General features: G+C 32.6%; 1 protein-coding gene across 2 annotated transcripts in view; it reads left to right on the plus strand.

Moving 5' to 3' along the window:
* Positions 1–1,638: 1,638 nt before the first annotated feature.
* The window catches only part of LOC148599757 (uncharacterized), a 43,414-nt gene continuing 28,889 nt past the window's right edge, over positions 1,639–16,163 (plus strand). For both annotated transcript variants that reach the window (XM_088557114.1, XM_088557115.1), the window contains exons 1-14: positions 1,639–1,733; positions 3,711–3,785; positions 4,638–4,765; positions 5,547–5,673; positions 6,078–6,212; positions 6,566–6,727; positions 7,531–7,689; positions 8,680–8,738; positions 9,305–9,384; positions 9,854–9,968; positions 11,320–11,385; positions 11,962–12,101; positions 14,217–14,308; positions 15,306–15,510. In XM_088557114.1, coding sequence (XP_088413240.1) covers positions 1,647–1,733; positions 3,711–3,785; positions 4,638–4,765; positions 5,547–5,673; positions 6,078–6,212; positions 6,566–6,727; positions 7,531–7,689; positions 8,680–8,738; positions 9,305–9,384; positions 9,854–9,968; positions 11,320–11,385; positions 11,962–12,101; positions 14,217–14,308; positions 15,306–15,510 — 1,630 coding nt within the window. In that variant the 5' untranslated portion in view covers positions 1,639–1,646. The remainder of the gene's footprint in view (positions 1,734–3,710; positions 3,786–4,637; positions 4,766–5,546; positions 5,674–6,077; positions 6,213–6,565; positions 6,728–7,530; positions 7,690–8,679; positions 8,739–9,304; positions 9,385–9,853; positions 9,969–11,319; positions 11,386–11,961; positions 12,102–14,216; positions 14,309–15,305; positions 15,511–16,163) is intronic.

Here is a 16,163-nt window from a genome sequence, read left to right on the forward strand (position 1 = left end):
TTCCGAATGATTTTGGCAGGATGGGGCTCAAGAGGGTTAAGAAAGTACATGTATATACGTATTGGCAAAGGAAGGAAGGCACATTGTTTAAGCATATTCCACGACAGCTGTAAAGTGACCAGAATATTAAGCATATGTCTGTATGATACACTTGTTATCAACCAAACAGAAATTAGGATTCTTATGTAAAAGGTGTAATTGTACATTCAAAATAATATCAGCAACAAATACAATCTTTGTACAGCAGCATCATGGATGTGCATGTATCTTGAACCAGGGAAACCACAAGTAATACAGATATGGGATACCGATCGAATTCAACCTTTATTTCAGCTCACGGACATTAGTGACATACAGGAGCCCTGACATCGTAATAAGGGATTTGCAGTGATTATTTGTCGAAATTGGCGTACATGTAGAACTATAAAAACTTATTTAATTCATACACTCGTTTATCCTTAGACTTCCAAAAGTCCCTTTTTGGTTTTTTCGTGACTTCAAGTTGGAGACATATTGATTGTTCTTGTTCTCTCACAATTACTAGCTCTGAAACGCTTGTGTCAAATAAAGTTGTAACTTTCAGAATGTATATATACACATATGGGTAGCTGCCTTTGATATTTTGAAAAATTCAAATTTTCATTTTTAAGATTCGGGACTATATTCATAAAAGGGGTGTGTTTTCTAGTTTTCCCACAATCAATTAAAGTGAATCTATTCTAATATTCATAAAAAGGAGGTATTAACGTTGTCTTATGTTGTTGTTTGTTTTTGTTTTGTTTTTGTTTTTGTTTTTGTTTTTGTTTTTGTTTTTGTTTTGTTTTGCCTTTTGTGATATAGAAAGTTGTACATTTTTTTTAAAGTTCAAACCTTGTCAAGACAGTAAAAAAACTACTCCATGCGAAATAAAAACAAAATTTTATCTTCGCAAGGTTGGTTTTGAAAAAAATCAATAGCAGTTAAATTTTGTCGTCCTTCTACCCAAAGGTTAAAAAAAAATGTTAAATTCGCAAAACTAAAACAGTATATAACTATGGCCTATAGAATCTTAAAATTGTTTTGACTTATCCAAAAAACATATATGTTCACACTAGCCACGAATTCTCTGTAACAATGTTTTTTTAATTCTGGTTTAACAATACCAGTGAAGAATTAAGTAGCTTTGTAAGAATCATGCAAAACCTGAAAAATGTGATACACCCCCCAAAAAAGGCTACATATTATTATTTTTTTGTAATTAAGTTGTTTTATTGATCTATACTATAAAATTAGTAATTATTGATTCAAACCTGCCTGATCTTAGGAGATAATCAACATTAAAAATCCAATAGATGCTATTGTATTTGAAAGGATTTTACATAGTTATCTCCCTTAATTTTGAAATCTACAGTGCATTTTATATAATTTTTATCTCTTAAGAACGGGTTATATGAAAAACCAGATGTTAATTTCTGTTTACTATAGCAATTTCGACAATATATCAAACATAAAACCCATGAATCACATTTTGCATGATTCTTAGCTTGGAGTGCTACTTATTAGCTTGTCCCAATTATATGATACGAATACCGTATGGGACGAGTCATCGCTAAGTTATTTAAGTACATTTGAGTTACTTCCCTTTTATTACAACAAAAACAAGAAAAATGGAGGCTGTGCCTCGACTGCCAATGCTCTCTTTCGAACTTAAACAATGTCCTGAATACGTGGATTTTGGTCCAGTTTTAAAACAGGTTGAATAGATAAATTCATGATTTACGCAATTGTCATCTAATGTACTGAACAACTTCTATATTCTATAGGACATTCTAACGAATTATCATGCGGCAAATGATATGTACGAATAGATTTCAGTACTCTAAATCTCTCACTGCTGAGTAAAATTGTGCATTATGCTGCACTAGTGATCCTTTATAAATGTGTATGTTGGAAAAAAAACTGAAATACTTGGTTACTTTGTAGTTTTTCCTTCTATTTATAGTAACTAGATGTAAACATTAGCACATGCCTATGAGTCATATGTTGTTTATTTTTAGTTGTAAGACCTCAGGAAGATGAGCCACATGTTTAGATTTTTTTTTGCAATTCACCCTCTAATCTGTAGTTGAATTACAGGGCTCACTATACTGGGTGATTCGGGCGAAATAGTTGCCCTGGAGTCACTCACTTTGCCGTCTTATTTTCAGACATTGCCACGATCGGGACTGTACTCTTTTTTTTATCTGTATTTTCACCAGAGTTATCTCTCTTCCGATAACAATTCAAACAAAAGTGGTGCCCGTTTAAGAAAATAAATTGTAAAATTTTTCAAAATCTATCGAATTATCAGTTACAAGCAAGTATTTTAATCAGCTTTTTGTTTCAAATGCGTAATACAGGATATAGAATGAACATTCTTCTTACGATAATTCATGTTTTACTGTTCAAATTTCGTTAGGAAACATGCAAATTTGTCCTGCAGGTTCTTTGGACTTAAGCTAAATTTATCTCAATTGATAAATCAGTAGAAAACCTGAAGCGTTTCTTTTGATCTTCATGTTTCATAACATAACATTTCTTAAGCTTGAGACGAGTTCATACTGACCGCTACAATGTGTGTCAATAAAGTTTCAGTCTTGATTTGTCAGTAATAATTTGTTAATATGATTATTGATGCTCTTGGTCAACTTATATCAAGAGACTGGATATTTTGAACAAGAAATCATTACGGATTAAGTGGGATCAGGGGATCAGGAAAAAAAAACAGAACAAAATGAAAATTCCAACAGAATGTCACTGCCTGAAATTTTCTATTCCAGTGCTGCTAAACAGGATAAAATCATTAGGACAATGCAATGCAAGAAGCTTTACTTTGCTCAATCATATACATGATATCCATGTATTAATTTTGCTGTAATAAATTTGGTAAGGGGTAGAGGTATAGATAGGAAATTCAATTTCATGAATATATGATACAGGCAATCATTCTGTCAGCAGGCTAATTTCATTTTGTCCAAAATGTTTCGTTACTTACATATGTAGCTTAAATAAATAGTAGCATTTGTCTCGATAAAAGAAAGTGAATACACGAAAATGCTTGCTTATAGTGTATGCATGTAAGCAACAGATAACACATGATTTTAAAAAGCATTAGTAGATGATACACATACACCTTCACTTCTCCCTAGTGTCTCTCTGAAAGAGAAGTCACTTCACCCTGTTTTTCTCAAGTAGCTTGAGCCCTGAATTATACCAACTAATCATGATTAAGAACATGACTTGTGCAATATCATTTTTTCCAGTTTCTAGCCTGAACATACATGTACATGTATCTTTGTTAATTGAACATGTACAAAATGTAATTTTCAACATTCTAAGTTAAAACTCACTGTTGTTTTATATGACAAACTTACATTGCTCATCATCTCAATCTTAAGATACACTTAAATAAAGTCTGAAATCAAATGAAAAGTCTATTAAACATTTTTCATTGCTTGTTTGGCTATTTCTTGAACAAAATACTGATTGAATTTAACAATTCTAGATCTGAATGGACAAAAGCTTTACATCAATGTGAATGAAGGCTCCAAATATAGTTTGGAACTTTCTCGATGAATTGGAATAAAACACAAATTCCCACATGACCAACAATACAAGCAATTGCATTCTTTTGCATTTTAGAAATTAGTACATTTTAAAAGTTGATAACAGCAGGTTTTTTTCTTTTCTAGTATATAAAGACTCATTATGGAGAAGACCCAGCTCATTATAACAAAGCTTGTTCTGACTTGGAACAGCTCAGACAGGTAACTCAAACTTGTGTTAAATCTAGGATTAGAAAAGGGCATAGTAATTTTTTTTTTCCAAAGGGCACTTTTTGTCGTGATGTTTGATTTTTAGGGCACATTGATTTGTTCAAAAATTGTTATACAATTTAAAAAAATCGAAGACACATCTGAATTAAAACCTTTTCATTTGAACTAAAACTTAATTTGAGAAAGTTACATACCAGCCAACTTAGGAAAATCCCTGTGGGTTTTTTTACATGGCACAACATGTGAATCAACATTTCCGTGACATATTTTGCAAACTGCGTAGGTTTTACTGTAGTAAAGTATGAATGAGACAATCATTATAGCATTAAAGGCCTTTTTCAGTTGAACAACATGTGCAAGCACTATAATGGATTAAAGTTTGTAAGTCCCCCTTTTTTGTGTTGGATTCCTCCAAACCTGAAAGGGAGTTGGTATTCATGTTGTGAACTTGAAGTTTTACAGTTCAGGAAGTAGATTTAACTCTACAAACATATGTGTCAGCACATTCATCTTGATATTATGATACAGGTGATGAGTTTGATCACCAGAAACATACTAGTGATATGTCATAAGTACTCTCTTTGGTCACATGACTGAGAGGAAAAGTTATTTTCTTTGAAAAATTTTACAACAACTTCCTGTTTCTTTTACTTAAAACTGTGATTTTATAAACAACTTCATGTATTTGAATGGTCTGAATGCATGAGTTATAATAAGTTAGTATTTGTTATATGTAAAGAATGTCACTGTGTACAGTGTACAAAATATATATATGAGCAAAAGTACATGTAAGTTCAGTGGTTGTACATGTACTTACTACATGTATATTTTGTGTAATTATAGAGTGCCATTCATGTCTCACATGATTTTATGGGCTGCAGCACACTGAAGAAATACTATGCCCAGCTACAGTTCTTACAAGGGAGGTTCCCCATGGGAGAGGATGGTGAATGCAATATTAATTTTACATGGTAAGTGTTATCAAATCATGGGAATCATGAATAGTGCTGAAATAAAAGCATATATTCTAAGGATAAAGACAAGACAGGGAAAACAGACACAATCAGCAAAGAACATGATATAATCAAAATAATATGTACAAAGAAACTAAAGTAAATGAATATTCCAAACTCTACTCAAATCTAGAGCATGGACCTTGTGCATTGTTAGGGTAAGCATCTTTTTGTTTTCTAGAAACACCCACAGTTGTTGCTCATGAGATGAGAACACTATACTTGTAAAAACATGAAGGTATCAATTTTGTAATATGTCTACCATGTCTACAATATTCCTGGAAACTTGACTGCAGTTGATTACTGATAACTGTCTATATACATGAATTTCAGATGTTTCGATAAAGAATTCTCAGTTCTTTGAGGATATGACTTTTTTGCATCAAAACCTAAAAAATACAGTCTGACAATAGTAAATGTTTGAAGTCTTAAGCAAGCATACACATGCATTAACATTATCAAATATGAATTAGTACTTTTAAATGCTTTTAAAGTGTTCATCACTAACACTTTTTACATATATTTTTTTAGTAGATCAACACAAGCTTTTCTGCAAATCTGAAAATGTTAACAAACGAGAAAAAATAGACTTAAATAATAAATAACTAAAAGCTAAAAATGTGTAGTATTTTTTCGGATGTATCACATTTTACAGAATTTGCATGATTCTTACAAAGACCGCTACTTAAACATCTTAAAAAGCTGTATTATGAAATATGAATACCCATTTGTATTTTAGGGAGGATGTATTTTTGGGAAGGGAAGTGACAATTCCTGATGTTAAATTTGAACAAGCCTGTGTACTGTATAACATTGGAGCTTTGCATTCTGTACTGGGAAGTATTGAAACCAGACAAAATGCTGATGTAAGTACCAGAATGTTTGTATTTATCCTGTCTGTTCATGTAACATCGTAAACACAAAAAATATAATATATACATGTATGTATATGTAATAAGGCTACACAGGCAAATGTGCCACACTTGAGAATCATATGGTTTGCATCATATGAATATCTTATAAATCGACACCATATGATAATCATGTTTCAGTTAACATATGATATGATAGGATAAAATTTTTGAAATTTGAGACCAAAATTTTAATCCTATCCGATCAGATAACCTATTAACAAACACAAATTTACGCTTTTTACATTTTGTTGAAGCGACTGCATGTAACTGGCAGAATGGTGAACACATACACAATGTTTTGTACTCATGGGCTACTTGCACCACAGATTTATGAATCACAAAATTGTACATTTCAGGGTATGAAGGTATCCTGTACACATTTCCAGTGTGCAGCCTGGGCGTTTGAGTATTTAAGAGACCATTTTGGATCATCTAATCTCAGTGTAGATATGTCACATGAAGTTCTGACTTTTCAAGTCAGCCTAATGCTGGTAGGTATACAAAAGTGGTAGAGAATGAGAAGCACTTGGTTTTGCCTTTCATAAGACTGTTTTGGCTAATGCTCTAGCAATACCATTGTTGCACCTTTTGCCTAAACTACACTTAATGGTTTAGTTTCCTATGGAGTACTGGCTATTGTACGTACATACAATTTTTGTTGGAGTTAAAATGATATTCAGAGATTTCTGCTAATTTTTATTTCATGTCATTAAATTTTGTTTTGGTATGTTTAATAGCAGTAACTTTTCAAAATTATTATTCTGAATTCTTGGTCTAATCAAAATACGTGAGTTGGGGTTTAGGGTGCTGAGATTAAACCTGGCCCACATTTCATCCTTTTTAGGCTCAGGCACAGGAGTGTATTTTGGAGAAGTCCATGATTGACAGTAGAAAGTTTACGATTACTGCCAAGGTAGCTGCTCAAGTTACAGAATTCTACAGAGGCGTAATCCGAGGGCTACAGGCCGAGAATATGGATGCTATCCTTGGATCACGGCAGTATAAGGTAGTATTAAAATAAACCAAGACAATGAAATTTGTCATTTACCTCAAGTTTCTATACTATATAAATATCAAAAAGATTTTTGCATAGAAAAACTTACCATGGTTGAAGTACAACTACACTTACAAATATCCAGGGTGACACATCTTATATGCTTCAATATCAATGTGTTATTCTTAAATTTTGAGAAATAGCTAATTCTGAATTCTGTTTTAATTGCTCCCATTGCATATTTTTATCTACCCTCGTCGACATCCATGATTTGAAAAAAATTTCCAGAAATGAAGTGAATGCCAAATTTAAAAGTGCAGTGTTGACACTTTTATTTGTTCAATATTTTCAATATTAAGGTCAGCTTCAGAAAAGATCTTTCTCTTTTTTTTTTAATTCAGTTCAGAGTGGTCAGCAAAAAAAGTTGCAAGTGATACCTTGTCCTTATATGGACCACAAAGATGATATTTGCTGTATATAAGTCACGGTGTCTGTCTTTCTCTCGATGAACCTTGCAAGTGCAACACTACCCAACCTGACCGTCTTTGCCCTGAAAATTTCTGACAACAAGCCCTAGCTAAAAAAAAATTAATGAACTTATATAGTAATCATTGGCATGTTAGCCAAATTTTGCAGCCCACCAGCATTTTCATGCGCCATGGCTGTTGGGTTTGTGGTCAATTTTGAAGAATGTGTCAAGTTAAGTAAAAAGAGTGAGTTTCTGAGAGACGATACATCAAGGTATCGCCAGATATGACTAATTTGATATTATTCAAAGGTCTGATGTACCAGCTTTTAAGGTGTTTATTTTACAGGAGTGGAAGAAAAGGGCAGAGTTAAAAATACTATTCTATGAAGTTATTACCAACTATTACATGGGGAAATACTCTGAGGAACAGGAAAAGTTTGGAGAATGTGTAGCGTACTATACATTGGCTGTTGATAAACTGAAGGATTGCGCCAAAATGGCAAAGGTATAAGCAGATGTCACACATGATTTCCCACTGTATTAATATTGCATTCTTCTTTTCACTAATAGGGGTGTTTACAAATAAACGCAGAAGGGGACATAGATATACTGGTCTTCATCTGGTCACATTTGTGAACACAACTCCATGAAAACTGCTTGTCGGATTTTGTTCAAATTTTTTGTGAGTCACTCTTTGTAGTTGATCATATTGCCACTATTTTGATTTGGCAAGTTTTATAAGAAGTATGGGACTTTTGAAATTTTTTTTGCTGCTTTGGCAGGGGACATATGGCTATGAGCTGCTTATTTATCTGTATTTTGTATCACACTGAAAATCATGTCTGAAACTTTGTTGTCACCCTTAGTAGTGGATGAGAAAGTAATATGTTAAAAGTAAGTTTTCATATCGTGCATGCATAAATCCACAACTATCAATCTGCCAATCACAAATTTCTAATTTATGTAAAAAAAAAAACAATAGTAGAAAATCTATATAATAATAGGATAATCTGTTAGTTATCATGAATAACAAAAATATAATTACTCGTGCCAAGAACTCTTGAAGATTTAACTTGTGAACAGAATCTTGGCGTTCCTCAGCAATAGTTATCATATCTTGGTTATTCACTCTATCCAATTGATTATCTTATAATTTTCATTTTTTTTTTGATAAGTTTGTTTATGGAATGGGCATACTATTTCTCATGCAAGGACTTTCATTAAGAGATATTTGAAGTAAAAGATATAATTAAATTGATCAGCAAAATCAGAATCATCTCCCTTTAAAAGATTACAATAATTCTTCAATTTATTTTTACTATCTTTAGTAAAAAAAAAAATCATACAAGACTTTTGTGGAATTTCAATACTTTAAAGATTTGTGAAGAACATATCAAGAATCAAAATATGTGACTCTTTTTCTGGAGATCGTCCCCTGCATGACTCTTAGGTATGTGTAGATAGCTACTTAAATATGTCAATGATGTATTTTCAGAGTGAGTCATCAGATATACAAGATTCATTGAGGTTTATGAATGATGTTGTTAGTGGCAAGTAAGTTGGAATGAAACTTAAAAAAAATAGGCATAGGTCTTTCTAAATTAGTTCTTTCCTGCAGCACCAATGGTGGAAGCATGGAAACTTTTTTTCTTTTTTATATGCAAATTGAAAATGTGTATCTCCTTTTAAAATGAGAATTGTTTTAGTATTATACCCCAATCAATGAGTTGGTGGTATATTGGAATCACCTTGTTTGTCCATATTCTGTTGGTCTGTCCGTAAGTCGTAGTTTTTGTCGACTCCGAAAGGATGGATTAATTTTAAATTTGGTGTGTGGCTTTATATAGATGAGGTATATATTGTAAGTAACTGATTACACTCTGATATTTATTTCCTGTTTCATGGGACTTCACTGTTTTACACTATATGAAAATTGTAATGATAAAAAAGGTTTTCATCACAAAAAATTTGGCTCCCGGTAGATGGATTGATTTCAAAATTGGTTTTTTGCTTTATATAGATGGGGCATACCTTGTAAGCAGTTTTAGGTGCCGTCTGATATCCTGTTTCTGTGCAAGTTGGATTATGCCTAAACAACATGTTTTATCTATTTATTCAAGGTACCAGTCAGCCAAGAAAGATAACGACTTTGTCTATCATGATAAGATACCCGCTGCAGATTCACTTCCTGAAGTCAAAGGTCAGTGATACCTAGAATAATATTAGACTTGGCTTTCATTTAGGACTATCTTAGAATTTATTGTGATAAGGGGGTCAGAAGGCACTTCTTTTAAAATTTGATGGGTGGTTGTTATTTAAGATAGTTAGCCTTAACAATTAAAGAAGATAATCAATTAAAATTGTACACATGGTGGGGGCAAATAAAACGTTCCTCAAAAGGACTTCAAAATAAGGTTTGACAGTTGTCTGGATTATTTAAGGGGTTGAGTCAAACACAAAGAAAAAAATAATTTGGAAAATGCTTCTTTGATTAGTTAATTTATATCGGGGAAAAATAGGTAACCGTCAAAAGATATTTATAGCCTCCTTTTATTTTACTTTGCATTCATAAACATTTTTAAATCACTGTTCTATATTGTGCTTGTCTGAAGTATCTTCAATATTCAAACTCTCAAATTAATTACCCTTTCATTATGTTTGGTTTTCAGGAGCATCCTTGGTGAAAGGTATACCATTTAACTGGAATGATCCTGATGTCTCAGGATCTGACATTTTTCAGAAATTGGTTCCAATGTCTGCACATGAAGCTAGTTCACTTTACAGGTAAATTCAGGGAAGATAGAAGTAGGCATTAAGCGGGGTAGGAAATTCACTGAAATATTTACCTCACCAGAGGGCAAGCTTCATTAAAAATTTGCCCGGATTAAAAACAGCCAACTTGGCAAAATGTTGTGGAAGATCCTACATCATTAGCAACATGAAGTACTGGTTGAAAACTTTGCTCCATGATGATTTGCTGTTTTTCTATGTTGTAACTTGAGACTGTTAAACAGACAACAGTCCCTTATGATTATTGAACCTGACTCTAAATTAGGGGTAGACCATTTGATTCTGAGGGGGGGGGGCTGGAAAATTTTATGGGGACAGAATATTTATCTTGAAATTTTGCAGGTCCAAAGATTTATTTTCAACCACATCAGGACAAGATTATTTTATTTCCATTTCACTGCATGAATTATGTAGACTTGGCCTGCATCTGAATTTAGAAAATGTATGTGTTTTCTTAGTTGGACTTGTAGGCTAGGATATGTTAACTTTTTCAGTGCCAGAATATTTATTTTCAAAAACTCATTCCCCTTCTACGAATGAAATGGACTTTCCCTTTGTGTTTTAGCAGATCTTTTAGCACTAGTTTTTTTACAGAGTAGTCAAGGGAACCAAGGTTATAGCGGTAATCAAAAGAATGTAATCCAGGGACAAAGATCAGACATGGAAAACAAACATACACAACAAAGAACATAAAGTAATTAAAATCATACATACAAAGTAACAAAAGCAAATGAGCATCTCGGACTCCACTAAAAACTGGGAGCATGGACCAGGTGCACCGGTAGGGTAAGAGCCATCTGCTTTTCTAGAAACACCCGCCGAGTTGCTTATATAAAAGTCAATTCTGGGGTAGACAAAAGAGGAAAGGAAAACGATGACATGTTGAACTCATGTAAGAATCCTAGACAAATATGTAAGGTTTTGTCTTGGTCAGGTCTGCTCTCATCAGGTGTCCCCTTAGAATAAGTTTTCTTGATTTTAGTGGAAGTGAAGATGTCAGCAAAAGGGATAGGGGGGTCAAGATTTTACTACATGCCATTAAATATTTCAAAAATGACATGTTGGCTTTACTTCAAACTAGACACAGTGTTTTTTTGTTTTTTTTTTTAAAGTTTTGTAGAGGAGACTATGTATTATACATGATTTCTATAGGAGTTTTATCTTATGTCACTCATTTAGTTTTTTTAAGTTTTTGATTTATGATTTGTTAAACAATAAAAAGGAGAAATGGAGTATCTTGTTCATAAGCCCAACTGTTTAAGGAATTTTGTGTACACTTTCAGACTAAATCTCAACAAGGATACATTCTATGGCATTTACAATAATTTGTATATCTGATTTTCAGTGAGGAGAAGGCAAAGTTACTGAGACAGATTGGAGGTGAAATAGAGGAGAAAAATGTAGCATTGTTGTAAGTACCAATACAATTTCTAAGACATTTTGTTTCCAACTACCTATTTTAAGAGATAGGTTAGGTAAGTTTATAGGATGAAAATAATACACTTTAGTATTTTTAAGAAAAAATATGTTTAAAAGAAGATATAAAGAGCGTAATTGTTCTTGAGAAGTTGAGGATGCAGATTTTTTCTATTCTAACAACAGTAGTGTCAATGGCTTGATATTTCCAAAGCAGTAATTTATATTATCAACTTTGTATAATCTTGGATGGTCTTGCAAAGGGAAATAACTCAGTTTCAAAATAATTTATTCTCTAGTTAGCATTCATTTAAATTGCTGCATATAGACTGTAGAAATTTCCCAAAAACTTTTTAAAGTTAGTCTTGGCTACAGTTGTATGTACAGTCAAATCTGTCTTAGCAACCACCAGTAATCAGCAGTGACCTGCCTTAAATTATCCCTATGTTGTGCATTATTGCTTAAATTAACCTGCATATAAAGACATACTGTGTTATATGATCAGGATTTTGTTGTCACTTAATACAGGTTTAACTATTATTAACTTTCAAATAACTGTCTCTGTCTTCAGACAATTTATGTCATCTTTGAATCTTGACCCTGCCAAGTTGAACTTTGAACCTGAAAGACTACCCCAGGATTTACTGGAAAAGTGTGCTGCAGTCAGTGTGAGGCCTAATGCCATTAAGGATCTCACAGATGCTATGGGAGGTATACAACATTATAAATTGACAAATGTTGGTAGATAAATACTATTTCTTCCTTGAGATAACGAAAGTTGGTAATAATAGGACAGTTAATGGGAATGAGTGAATAAGCAAAATATGACCATGAGTGCTGAAGAAAGCCTAGATTTAACAAGTGTGTGGAACTTGTTCCGACTCTAGATAAATCTTTGGCATGAGTGATTATATCTTGATTAGTCATGATTATCTTATTGATTTTATAGATTTCCTTCATAATTTATTGCTATTTTCAACATAAACTTTTCACTTTTTGATCATTGGATTGATATTAGTGTTGTGACATTTTGGCGGGAGAAAGTCTGAGAGTAAAATTACCTAATTTATTTCATAGTGTGAATTATCAATTTTTATTTTTTTTTTGCTCAGGGAACATATGGTAATTCATAGTTGTTTATATAATAAAGTTATGTTATTAACATAATAACCACACAAGACTTAGTTTCGTAATAAATTTAAAAATTTGTAATTTTTTCTTTGATTGAATTCTTCCGAATTGCATCTTTACTATTATCGAGTCATAATAGAACCCTAATATCAAGTCATAATAGAACCTGACTATCAAGTCATAATAAAACCACACTAACAAGTCATAATAAACTCTACCATCAAGTCATAATAGAACCTATCAAGTCATAATAGAACCTTACCATCAAGTCATAATAGAACCCTACTATCAAGTCATAATAGAACCCTACTATCAAGTCATAATAGAAAATATAATCAAGGGAACCAAGGTTATAGCGGTAATCAAAAGAATGTAATCCAGGGACAAAGACCAGACATGGAAAACAGACATTTAGAACTATAGTAAAACCTATTTAAGGAGGTTGATCGAGGGTAAGGGATACAACTCTTGCCAAACGTCGGAATGTTAGTTTTCAGCATTTTACATGCATCTCATGTAAATCAAATTAACTTGGACTGATTTCATTCTGTTTCAAATGAAAGCTTGACAGGGGTTGGTGAAATTGAATATGATACAAGCATATCACTGATTTCAAGAGTTGTATCCCTTACCCTAGGTTTACCTCTTAAACCAGACCTTGAAAACCTTAAAACCTGACTTAACCTGATAGATTTAAAGTCCCTGTATACCAGTTTAAATATATTTTTAACCTTTTAAACTGAACTAGTTAAAGTCCAAAGGTGTTTGGATTTATACAGGCTACACACATATATTTTTCACCCCTGACCCATAAGTTTTTTATCGAACATCATATTTGTTTTATCTTACTTATAAAAAGTGAAGAAAAAGTAAAGGTAAGGTAGAAAATAATGCAACTGTCCCTGTCTCCTCCCCCCAAAAAAAACAACTCATAATAAGACTGTCTTAGAAATTTTGTTTTTGTGTCTAGGAGACACTAATTTTTCCCTCTCAAATAAACAATTTTCTTAATGAAAAATATGGCACTTGCGAAAAATGAGATTATATCTGAAGTACTGACCATGTATTGATGTACAAAATTAAATTCCTGTACATCTCTATTGTGTGTATAAACCTCCTACACAATCTTGAAACAGTAGCTCAAAACCTGTTGGAGGAGATGGTGCCCCTCTCAGTATGGGTTGATGGACAAGGATAAACCATTTTCAAATATCCTCAATAACTTGTAGAAGTGGGGACATAACAGTACTTAAGTAACAGTCTTTGTAAAAATCATGCAAAATCTGAAAAATGTGATACACCCCAAAAAAGGCTACATATTTTTATTTTTGTAATTAAGTTGTTTTATGGGTCTATACTATGAATGTGTAATTATTCATTCAAATCTACCTGCTCTTAGGAGATAATCAGCATTGAAAATCCAGTAGATTCTATTGTATTTGAGCGTCATTTACAAAGTTATCTCCCTTAATTTTGAAATCTACAGTGCATTCTATACAATTTTTATCTTGTAAGAGCACAGGTTAGATGAAAAACCACATGTTAATTTCTGTTTACTATGACATTTCAAACAAAATACCAAAAATAAAAATATGTAGGCTTTTTACCCATGAATCACATTTTGCACGACCCTTAGCTGGAGTGCTACTTAATACTTGGTATGATTTGCCTTAATATTTGATTTTATCTTTCCAGCTGTTTCAAACTCAGCCACTGAAGTACAGATGGCAATTGATGAAATCAATGGTTTGATAGAAAATGATATAAAAGAAGATGAGGAGTTCCAGGTTAGTGGTCAGTCCTGAAGACATTGAATTTCCAATAGTACAAAGGATACAAAGGGGCTTTAAAGGGTTAATGCATGAATACTATAGTATGATTGCATAAGATTTTCCATATTGGCTTAGTTATTGGTCCAAGGCAAGCCATATTGGATTGAGGCGCTGCCTAAGTCTAACATTGCTAGCCGATGTTCAATAACTCAGCCATTATGGAAAACCTTATTCTGTTATACCTTAAGTGACTAACTACTCCAATACATCAAATTGGCATAGGCCAGTATGGATTTTAACGAAGCAAATATGAGATATTGGTCAGCTAAAAGCCATATGGGTTGGGTAAATCCTGTATTTGACTACTAAATCCTGTATTGGCAATCATTTGTATTTTGTATTGTATTAGCAGTTTTGATCATATCTAGGCTAATATTCGAACATAAGTCAACAATGGGGTTTATTATCCTAAGTAGAATTTTATATTACACAAGTTTACAAATGCAAAATACATTCGACGAGGAATATATTCCCAATGATTCATGTAATAACCCTTTTATTGTGTGGTAATATGATTTAGTCTTGTTTAAAATGATTTTTTGTTTTGGATAAAGTCAAAAAAATAACTATATTTGCACTAGAACAATATGAATTTTCATTGCATGCAAAATAAAGTCATAGCTTTGAAGCACTGAGGGCATGACCAGTCTGACAGGAAGTCACATCTTTGGGAGCTTCCTGTACAATTACAGTATCATCATATCTTCTGACTAAAAATCGTTTATTATACAGTCTTCCATAATTATTTGAATTCAGATACTTTTTTGTTTCCGATATGCCACAAGAGTAGGCCTTTCTGGCTATCCCTACTTGTAGTTGTTTCCTTTTGTTATAAGTATCAATTAGAAGCTTGAATATTAGAAGTATCTTCTGAATATTAAAAATTCTAATGACTGAAAAGATTTATTTGGATTATCTTACTTAACCCAGGCTTAATTCCTTATAATTTTAGAAACAGTTTGGTAAAAGAACATCAAACCCAATGCTACCAGAAATCAAGAAAGAATGTAGCAAATTTGAAGAGGGGCACAAAAAGGGCAATCAGTCTAATATAGACCTCCATAAAGCCATGAATGCACATATTACCAACCTCAAATTATTAGCTGGTCCTCTGGAGGATATAAAGAATTATCTACCATCACTTGAGAGGGATAAAGGTTTGTTGTTATTCAGTTATATTAAATAAAAATATGACTAGACTGTGATTAGAACAGAGAACAGAATATACAAGATACAGAGAAAGACCAGTCCAGAACAACAAAGTCAAAACACATAAATAACACAAATACCTAAAAGATTACACACAAAAACTGGGGAATAAAGGAGCAATCTACTTTCCACAGAGAACTTGAAATACAAATTTATGGGCCAGTTGACTTTGTAGGGTAAATGCTTTCTAGAACCACCCTTCAAGTTGACCTTATTTTGTCAAATCCAGATGAAAACTATGGCATCGTAAACCAATCTGTTTTCGTGGAGGAGATGCTTATACATTATAGTGATTGATGATTTATGGTAATAGTATATTACACCTTACCTTCGACTATTTTCCCTTGCATGAACTACCTGCAGCAGTAAGGATGGGCATAATCAAGCTTTTAAGGAGGCCCTTATTTTCCCAATTTTCCTTATTTTTACAGCAGCCCCTATTTTCATTATTAAAGTCACAAAATAATAAAAAAAATGAAAATTTTGGTGAAAAGCCTACATTTTGAACGAGTCATAGATTCATAAAGATGGAAACAGTTTATGCCTCTTTCCCTAAGATAGGCAAATATTTGTTTTTGCTTTAAATCGTGATTTTTGGATA

This window comes from Perna viridis, chromosome 13, assembly GCF_037379345.1.
Source record: "Perna viridis isolate PV_CMFRI_1.1 ecotype Kerala chromosome 13, ASM3737934v1, whole genome shotgun sequence".
Lineage (NCBI taxonomy): Eukaryota > Metazoa > Mollusca > Bivalvia > Mytilida > Mytilidae > Perna > Perna viridis.